Source organism: Moesziomyces antarcticus (assembly GCF_000747765.1).
Source record: "Moesziomyces antarcticus DNA, scaffold: scaffold_v10091, strain JCM 10317, whole genome shotgun sequence".
NCBI classification, from domain to species: domain Eukaryota; kingdom Fungi; phylum Basidiomycota; class Ustilaginomycetes; order Ustilaginales; family Ustilaginaceae; genus Moesziomyces; species Moesziomyces antarcticus.
The window spans coordinates 1-9,213 of NW_014638919.1; the positions used below are offsets into that span (position 1 = coordinate 1).

Below are 9,213 nucleotides of genomic sequence, written 5' to 3' on the forward strand. Positions count from 1 at the left end.
TGCCACGGTTGTCATCGTCGTTACGATGGGCCCAAGCACGACGCTCGAGAGCAGCGTGAGGCTGGCGGCCAGGACCAGGGTCGCCGCCGGTGCCATGGTTGTCATGGTCAGAGCGCTGCAGAAGCGACTGCTCGTGGCCGTGGTGAGGAATCTGACCAACGGGAGGAGGGACGCCGCCGCGGTTGTTGGGATCGAACGAGTTGCCGGGATCGGTGCCGGCACCTGCTTGGCTACGGCGCTGCAGCACATTGGTGCCTACAAAAAACCCCACTCGAATGTCAGCATCTCGTGTCGAGCCGTGCAGACTGTGTTTGGACATACCGTCAGCTCTGCCGGGCACGGTCAAGGCCAGCGCAATGGCGATGGCGATAAAGCACTTGTTGAGGATCATGATGAATCAAAATCCACAAAAGGAGCTGTGAAGAGTGATGGATACATCTCAAAACTCAGCGGGCAAGAGTAGGTCATATATATAGCTTGAAGCTGCCAAACCCACATAGTAGCAGGGGGGCACATGAAAAAGGCAGCGACTCCATGTTGTCACCAAAGCTACGTCGACATTGATGCAGCGTTGATTGTGCAGGCATTCCCGCCCGGACCACGGCGAAATGAGGTCGGGCGTGGGAAGCTCTCCACCACCAAACTCTGGGTGGGTTCGCCAATGAATGGCGAGCTCGAAAACTTCCCAGGCTTTGCATCCATGGGATCCGCTTGGCATCGCAATTCATTTGACCATCCGTCGTTCGCCAAGCTCCGAGATGCACACGATTTCGACATCATCAACAAGACCGGGCCAAGTCAAGCCGATGTGAGTGGTGGAAGACAAAAAAGACTCCGAATCGTCATTGTGGGCGTGAGTATGCCCCCACACACCTGCAGAATGGGCCATCTGACGCCAGGATTCCCCGTGGCAACCCAGGGTGGGTTCATGTTTCCTCATCACTCGAAAAAGACCCGCGCCACTTGGTGGGACGAAAGTATGACTGGAGTTGCAGTGAGAAGGCTGGGGGAGACAAAGCTAGGCGGCTAGGACGCTGCGAACCGTGTCGCGGAGATGCTTGCTCGTCACCGCCTGAGGGGTATAGACCTTATTGAGCAGGAGCGTGGTGACGAGTTGATCGATCTGCTTGACCTTGGCCGAATCGATGGTGTCGTCCGGTGCAGCTTTGCCGAGTGCCGGCGTGGCAATAAGCGCCGCGGTCGTCTGTCCGCCACAGTCACACGATCAGCTTCCTGCCGAATGCTGGGAGAAGGATGCAGGGCGTGGGAAAGAACTTACGACTTTGGTGCCCCACAGGGCGCGGATCCAGGGCCCTTGTGCAGTGGCTTCGGTGGCGGCTGCGTCGCTCTGGCAGAGCTCGAGCACGCGCAGGTAGGCCTTGTATGCGCGTGCGACGTCGCCGTTGGTGTAGAGCGTCTCTGCGTACTTGAGGTGGAAGAAGGTGTTTTGCGGTACCTGGAGCAGGAGCTCTTCGAGGGCAAAGGCGGACTGGGCATACATGGCGTGATCTGCGTAGATCTCTGCGAGTTCCTGCCATGCTTCCGGGTCGTTGTAGAATGTGTCGAGATGGCGATTCAACGCCTCCACCACGCGTTTGGGCGTGGGCTCACCCAGCGCCTTGATGGCTGCAATGCGTCGTCGGGAGAGCACGAGCGAAGTGGGGTCCTTGGCAAGCTGTGTGTCGTAGAACTCGATGGCTGCCGATGCAGGACCCCGGCCCTCGAGCAGCATGCCCTGCAGACACGTCACACGCTGCGACGCCGGGAAGCGCGAGGTGAGCCTCGAGATGCACAGCTCGGCCAGGTCGAAGCGGCTCGTCTCGATGGCGGCGATGGCGACCTGTTCGAGAAGCGACCAGAGCTCGTCGTCGGGGAGTGAGGTGAGGCCGCCCTTGGAGATGATCAGCTCGCCGTATCGGACGGTCTTGTGAGGCGCGCGGATGGGCCGCCGTCTTTGCTCGGCGAGCCAGTGCGCAGCTGCCTTGAGATCGGTGTCCGGATCGCCCGACACCTGGAATAGCGACGTCGCCATGGTGACAAAGAGCGGCAGCGATGACTCGTGTGCGTGTGTGTGTCTCCGGGTGATCCGACGAGTGTCGTGATGGCAAGTTGAAGGTGGCGGCAGAGTGATAGCGACGCAAGACTGACTGAGGCGTGGGAGTCGAGGCGGCATGATCCGAGCGTTGTTGCGAAGAACGCGCGTGCGAAAATTCGGTTCAAGATGTTAGACTTCCAGGCGAGAAGAGCCGATGGGCCCGATGACGCTCGGCTCCGACGCAGAGGGTCGCAGATTCGCGTTGGAAATGGCAAGCGGGCGAGGAGCGCCATCATATCCCACACTCCTCCTCAGTCACGGCGACCATCGACTAGCAACCACCTTGCACTCTTTCGACTCGCGTCTGATCTGATCAACATGGTACGTTGGCACCCTTGCCTATCTTGGAGCTTGTACGCAGGGTAGCTCGCTGACCACATGCACACACGCACACGCACGCACGACTTGTGATCGTACTGTTGGTCGCCTCGCTGCATTCTGGTTGGGGTTGGATAGGGAGCTGGACCTCGATACCCTTACCCGAAGGAGGTGTGGACGCCCGCAGGTGGCTGGTGGACTCGGTACGTTTGCGATGCGATCCTCTCTTGGCCTCGAGCGGTATACTGACCTTGGTGGTGCTATGGCAGCCCCAACAACTGGGTTTCGAATACGGCCGTGTGTGCCGTCGGCATCGCACTCGCAACATACGGCGTGTGGACGTACAGCGCAGACCGAGAGGTAAGTTTTCCTGCTCCCGACTCGGCATCGTGGGTAGTACGAGGTTTCTGACTTTGGTTTGCGCCGCGATACAGTGGAGGCACAACGCTCCTACCAAGCCCATCCCATCTATGAACGTAAGTGTGCATGTACGGCCGAGTCGTGTATAAGGGCAAAGATAAGCTGACGATTCGATTTTGGTATGCATTGGCGATGTGATAGTGGGCAAGGCAGTTCAAGGAGGGCGAGCTTTCGGTCAAGGAGCCTTAAACCTGCTCAAGCTCAGCCGGCACATCGTACGGCCTCTCTGCAATCCAAGTACAATCTTTCTCCCTCTTTCGACACGGGCGGACGTGAGCACGCGAAAGGCAACGATGAAATCTCTTTTCGGATGCACGCAGGGGTATGGAATAGTTACAGACACAGCACGCGGCGATGGGAGGGAGGCTCAGTTGGTGCCGGCGATCTCCTTGATGGTGTCGATGAAGGCCTGGGGCTTGTGAGCGAACCTGCCGAGGAAGAGTCCATCCACACCTTGGCTGATCTTTGCGAACAGACCGGGGCCCGCAGAGCCGCCGTAGAGAATGCGCATGGATTCGTCGGTTCGCTTGTCTGCGCCGACGTACTCCTTGTTGTACCGCCTCCTGAGCGCCTTTGTGATTTTGACGACGTACTCGGGCGAGGCGGGTTCGGCCTTTCCGATGGCCCAGACTGGCTCGTATGCAAGCACCACCTCGGCATCCGAGGGCATGCCTTCGAGCGCGGGACGGATCTGACGCCAGCACTCTTCGACGACGGCATCCACATCGTCGATCGAGAGCTCGTCGAGGTTGCGCGGGCGCGACACTTCGCCGATGCAGATGAGCGGCACCATACCATTGTTGGCAATGGCAGCGGCCTTGTTGGCTACGTCTTCGTCCGTCTCACCAAAGTAGCGGCGGCGCTCGGCATGGCCGATCTCGACAAACTTGACGCCGACCTGCGAGAGCACCTTGGGAGACACTTCGCCCGTGAAGGCGCCAAAGTCCTGCGAGTGCACATCCTGCGCGCCCAGAAGCAGCGGAGACTGTGCGGACGAGATCTGGCTGGCGACCGAGCTGAGCGTGACAAAGTCTGGGATGACAAAGATGTCCGTCGGCTTGGAGAGCGATGGCAGAGCGGACGAGAGCAGCGAGATCGACTCGTCCACATACTCGCGCGTCTTAGGCACGTCAAAGTACATCTTGAACGAGACGCCCACGAGCGGGCGGCGAGATGATGATGGCGACGACATGTTGACGGGTCCGAGTTGGCGAAATGAAGTGGTGACGGTTGGGTGACGGATGAAGACGATGGGATGAGGATGGCCTTGGCTTGGCCACGACGCGACGGCCGAATCTTCTTGGCTCAGTCTATCTTTCGGATAGCCACTGCGGAGCAGACTCTCGCGTTCGGCTCGAGCGAACAGCAGCCATACACTCTGTGACCGACCCGCGTGAATCCGAGGCGAGGGACGGCCAAGATGGCCAGAAAACGCCGAGGGCCGTGATCACACCCCACGCTCGCTCGGCTGCCCCGTGTGTGGCAAAGGCGGCCGAGCGCTGAGTCCGGGCCAGAGCGGCAAGACGCCGAGGATTTGGCACAGCGCCAGGGAATTCGGGCTGAAATGCCGGCCGTCGACGCTAAATTCGAGCTCGAGCCAGAGCGCTCTCCGCCTCTCCCACACAGAGCTGCAGGCGCCCCCACACACACGCTTTGGCCTCCACAGCTGTGCCCGCACACACACGTTGGGTCGAATCGGAAAACGCCGACGAGCCTTGCCAAAGCTGGCTCAGCATTGGGGCACATTCCCAGTCGCAGCGGTTCACAGTAGCTGGTGTCCACTGCACGACGAGTGGCGAAAGGATCCCGGACCAACGAGTCACTGCCGGGGATACATCAGAAGAACGACTGTCTCCACTATTCTTCCCTCCCAACCAACACACGCACCCGCACACCAATCCATCAACCCATTCCCTCATCAACCTCGACAAAATGGCCGCCCCTCAAAAGTGGAAGATCGCATTCGGCTGCGACGAAGCCGGTGTCGACTACAAGAACGCGCTCATCAAGGATTTCGAGGCCGACCCTCGTGTGGAGTCGGTGATCGACGTCGGTGTGCCGTCGAACGCAGACAAGACCGCCTACCCTCACGTCGCCGTCACCGCCGCACGCAAGGTGGCCAGCGGCGAAGTTGACCGTGCGCTGCTCATCTGCGGCACGGGCCTCGGCGTCGCCATCGCCGCCAACAAGGTCAACGGCGTGCGTGCCGTCACCGCGCACGACTCGTACTCGGTCGAGCGCGCCATCCTCTCCAACGACGCCCAGGTGCTCTGCATGGGTCAACGCGTCGTCGGCCTCGAACTCGCCCGCAAGCTTGCCAAGGAGTGGCTCGGGTACAAGTTCGACACCTCGAGCGCCTCGGCTGCCAAGGTGCAGGCCATCTGCTCGTACGAGGGTGTTGCCGACAAGCAGTAGTGTGCTGCCTCTCTGTGCCTCTCTGATAGTGCGTCGTCATCGTTAGCGCATCACCAATATCAATAGATTCCAGCTCTGGCCTCTGTCGTTCTGTGCAGCATGAGTCGAGGGCCATATAGACGCCGGCCGATCATCTTGATTTGTGAGTGAGAGCAAGCTTAACACATGCTTCTTTTTTCGCCCCCATTCAGTAGCTCCACATCAGCGAGTGAGGCGTGGCCGGCCGACGAAATTTTGTCTGCGTGCGGTGGGCTCCGATTTTTTTTCTTCTGCCCGCTGCTTTTCGAAGAAAAGGGTCTGAGCGCTGCAGCTTCTTCTCACGCTGCTGGGAGAGCCAAAAATTCTCGAGAGCCGCTTCTTTCATTCGGAAGACCTCCGACTCTGGGGGAAGGCCTTCCTAGCATCACATCGATCTTCCTTCCTTTCCCACGCCACTCACACACAAACTCATTCTCGGGACTTGCCGCAGCTGATCCGCCGTCATGCCCAAGTCCGGATTCGATCCGCAGCGCCATCAGCGCAAGCTGCATCGCCACAATCCACTCGCCAAGTCGTCGGCATCGAGCAGCGCCGCGGCATCGCCCGCCAGCGTGGCATCCTCGACGCTCGACGCACTCCAGCAGGCTGCAAAGGGTGCCGGCGCCGACACCTCCAGTCCCAAGTCTAGCAAGGCTGCCAAGGCTGCCAGCAACGCTGCGGCGACCAACGATATCATCCCGCTGCTCGCCAACCTGCCTGCTCCCGACGCGCCGTCCGCTTCACCCATCAACCTCGCCGACAAGGTGTGGGCGCTCGCTTCGGTCTCGCTCCTGCTCTCCGTCAGTCCTACTCAGTCCGCGGCAGAGGTCAAGCTGCATCGCAAGCTCCTCCTCTCGCACAACCTCGTCGGCAGGCTCATCCTCGCGCTCCACTCCCACACCGAGGTCGACGTGCGCCGCGAAGCCAGCGGCGCGCTCCGCAACCTCTGCGTCGACGCAGGCATCGATGTGCGCAACGAGCTGGTCAACAAGGGCGGCATCCCCGCCATCCTCGCCGCGCTGCGCTGGGCAAGCAATGCGCTTGGCTTCGACGCCGCCCCCGCCGCCAGCGCCAATCCGTCCATTTCGTTCGTCGACGACGCACCCACCCAGGAGCAGGACATCGAGGCCAAACGTGCCCTGCTCGCAAAGCCGCTCGACAAGATGAACAAGAAGGAAAAACGACACGCCACCAAGCTCGCCACCGCGCTCGGCAAGACGCTCGAACAGCTCGCCGGTCAGGGCCTCTCGGCAGACGACGAGGCCAAGCTCACTGCATCCCATCAGCCCTCCAACGGCTCCTCGGATCAAGTCATGGACACGGCATCCTCGGTCGCTCCCGCAGCTGTGCGCGCCGCAGAGCCGTTCCTCAGCCTCGACTCCAACACGCGCAAAGGTCTCGTCGAGATGGCCGACAACCTCGTCACGCTCGTCTGGAGCCTGTGCGAGTCCGGAGACAAGGCCTTCGCCAAGCTCGTGTCGTGGAAGTGGCTCGATCACGACATTGTCGGCGCGGCGGCTGCCAATGACGAACTGAGCGGTGAGGGTCTCGCCTCTTGGCTCTCCTCCGCCATCGCCCTCGGCTCCCGAGCCGCTGCTGTTCTGTCCACGGCCGGCGCAGACGGCTCGCGAGCATCGTCTTCGTCCGCGCACGATGCGGCCGATGCGCTCGGCGTGCTCTCCAACGAGGAGCTCTCGCTGCTGCTCGACCTTGCCTTGGCGTCAGGTAATGCGCTTTGCGCCTTGACCGATGGCGGTGAGGCCGACTTTGTCGATGGTCTGCTCTCTCGCAAGATGCCCGCGCACATTCCCAAGGCTGCCAAGAAGAAGGCGGCATCCGTCTCGATCGACGTGCGCGTGGTGCAGTCGATTGACGAGCAGCCAGAGGCGGCTACGCGCCGCCTCGCCGCTATTCAGACGGCCGTGACGCTGCTCGAGGCATGCGTGCAGACGGACCAGTCGGGCATCGACAAGCTCAAGCGCTACATTCTGTCGCAGTCGACCATGCTGGGTGTGCTTTGTGCCGGCGTGCTGCGCAATGTGGCAGCAGCCGTCGACTCGCACGCCTCGACACGGTCGAGCGGCAAGGCGCGCAAGAACGCCGCCGCCGCCGCTTTTAGCTCGGACAACGTCTTTCTGCCCGCGTCGTCTGGCGCGGGTGTGGCGAGCAAGAGCGAGAAGGGAAAACTCGATGCATCGCAGGGTGTGTCGCTGAAGCGATTCGAGGAGGCGACGGTGCTGCCGACGCTTACGCGGCTGCTGGCGGGCGTGGATATGACGCGGCTCGCGCACGATCTCGATGGTCGAGGCGATGTGGGCGACGTGTCGCTCGACGGATCCAAGGACGCAGACGAGGCGGCGGTGCGCGCCAAGATGCAGCGCAAGGCCGAGGAGCAGGCGCAGACGCTCATGCTTGCGCTCGAGGTGGTGGCCGAGATGGCGGGCTCGCTCGACGCGCGTGCGGGAGCAGATGGCGATGAGGGCGAGTGGCTCGAGGACCTCGATGCCGAAGACGCCGGTGACGAGGATATGGACATGGGCGATGAAGACGACGACGTGCCCGAGGACATGGAGGCCATGCTCAACGACGAGGCGGGTGACGACGACATGCGCGTGGATGCGGAGCAAAAGGATACCTTTGCCGACGCGGTCAAGCGCAGTGGAAGCATGCCGTTCGAGGCGTATGCGCCCGTGCTGTGTGCGATCTTTGGCGATGCCTCGTCGCTCACCGACGCGCTGTTGGCACTGGCTAGGCCGTTTGAGGCGAGCTTTCCGTCGCTGTCGTCGGGGGCCAAGAGTGCGGATGCGGATGCGACGACGTCGGGACAGCTGCGTGGGCTGCATCTGCGCTCGCTGTCGGTGCTCAACAATCTGATGCTCAGGCTCGCGTCGTTTTCGCCGCCGCCACCGTCGCAGCCCGCAACGGAACCGAAGCTGCAGCGACGCATTGCGGCGTTGCGCGCGTGGACGCAGCAGCCCACGCCTGCACGCACGCTGGGCAGCGTGTGGACGAGTCTGTTTGACATCGCCAAGGGATGTGCAAGTGTTCCTGCCGTTGCCGGGGCGGGCGCGGGCGCGATTGTCGAGGATGGCGTGGTGGGCTCGATCGGCAGTGCAGACGGCAGGGAGGTGGGAGAGGGCGAGGGTGGCGATGGGATGGCGATGGTCGAGACGTGCATTGGCACCATGTGGTCGGTGGCACGAATCGTCGAAGGCAACGTTGCGCTTTCGGCCGAGCCGGCGGTGAGGGTGACGGACGCGGGTGCGGTGTCTAGCGAGGTGGTTTCGGCGCTGGTGGCGGGGTATGCGTCGGCGAGGAGCGATGCGATGCGCGTCAAGTGCGTGCTGCTGCTCTCGACCATCGCTCGTGCGCCCGCCGTGCATGCGAACCTCAACGCTCACATTGGCAACTGGCTCGTATCGCTGCTCGAGGCCATCCCCGAGCGTGGCTCTGCTGGAACGACGCCGGAGAGCATGGTTGCGGCGATCAATGGGTTGATCGACGTGTATGCGGACGAAACGGCGACGTACGATGCACATGGCTTCCGCGAACAGGGTCTGTTGGCTAGGATGCGGCTCACGCTGTTCCGGTGCAAGGCGCTGGCGAGGACGATCGACCGACGCAAGCAGATCTCGCTGCGCGCCAGTGCCGAGGAGGCGCTCGAGAATCTGGCAGGTTTCATCCAGTATCGCCAGAGCCTTGGGTTGTAGCGTCGATCCAAGCTGTATGCCATTGAAAGTTGATCCTTGCCTTTGCGTTGGTGTGTGCGTGTGTGTGGCAGAGATGAGGACTCAAACAAACGCCGACAGGACAAAAATAAGTGATTATCTATGCTATGGTGAGCGCATCGAACATACAAGCATTGATAGTGTAGGGGTATCATGAGTCGTTGCCACTCATCGCCTTTCTGAGGCGTGACTACCGATTCGACTCGACCGGGGTTCGAG

General features: G+C 61.5%; 6 protein-coding genes across 6 annotated transcripts; 3 read left to right on the forward strand and 3 right to left on the reverse strand.

Annotated features, from left to right (window-relative positions):
• Positions 1 to 391, reverse strand: PAN0_091d6673 (uncharacterized protein; the record flags this gene model as incomplete). Its single annotated transcript, XM_014797889.1, has 1 exon — positions 1 to 391. A coding segment is annotated over one exon (391 nt), but the record flags the coding sequence as incomplete, so codon positions are not given.
• A 627-nt stretch (positions 392 to 1,018) lies between these two features.
• PAN0_091d6674 (TPR-like protein) lies at positions 1,019 to 2,032 on the reverse strand (the record flags this gene model as incomplete). Its single annotated transcript, XM_014797890.1, has 2 exons — positions 1,019 to 1,204; positions 1,280 to 2,032. The coding sequence occupies 2 exons, from the start codon at positions 2,030 to 2,032 to the stop codon at positions 1,019 to 1,021; spliced, it is 939 nt and encodes a 312-aa protein (XP_014653376.1).
• Positions 2,033 to 2,221: 189 nt separating this feature from the next.
• PAN0_091c6675 (uncharacterized protein) lies at positions 2,222 to 3,022 on the forward strand (the record flags this gene model as incomplete). The annotated part of the gene is made up of 5 exons (XM_014797891.1): positions 2,222 to 2,416; positions 2,552 to 2,616; positions 2,683 to 2,773; positions 2,848 to 2,889; positions 2,975 to 3,022. The coding sequence occupies 5 exons, from the start codon at positions 2,222 to 2,224 to the stop codon at positions 3,020 to 3,022; spliced, it is 441 nt and encodes a 146-aa protein (XP_014653377.1).
• Positions 3,023 to 3,200: 178 nt separating this feature from the next.
• Positions 3,201 to 4,025, reverse strand: PAN0_091d6676 (triosephosphate isomerase protein; the record flags this gene model as incomplete). The annotated part of the gene is made up of 1 exon (XM_014797892.1): positions 3,201 to 4,025. The coding sequence occupies one exon, from the start codon at positions 4,023 to 4,025 to the stop codon at positions 3,201 to 3,203; it is 825 nt and encodes a 274-aa protein (XP_014653378.1).
• A 740-nt stretch (positions 4,026 to 4,765) lies between these two features.
• On the forward strand, positions 4,766 to 5,248 carry PAN0_091c6677 (ribose 5-phosphate isomerase; the record flags this gene model as incomplete). The annotated part of the gene is made up of 1 exon (XM_014797893.1): positions 4,766 to 5,248. The coding sequence occupies one exon, from the start codon at positions 4,766 to 4,768 to the stop codon at positions 5,246 to 5,248; it is 483 nt and encodes a 160-aa protein (XP_014653379.1).
• Positions 5,249 to 5,730: 482 nt separating this feature from the next.
• PAN0_091c6678 (ARM repeat-containing protein) lies at positions 5,731 to 8,976 on the forward strand (the record flags this gene model as incomplete). The annotated part of the gene is made up of 1 exon (XM_014797894.1): positions 5,731 to 8,976. One exon carries the CDS (start codon positions 5,731 to 5,733, stop codon positions 8,974 to 8,976), a length of 3,246 nt encoding a protein of 1,081 aa, XP_014653380.1.
• Positions 8,977 to 9,213: the final 237 nt, after the last annotated feature.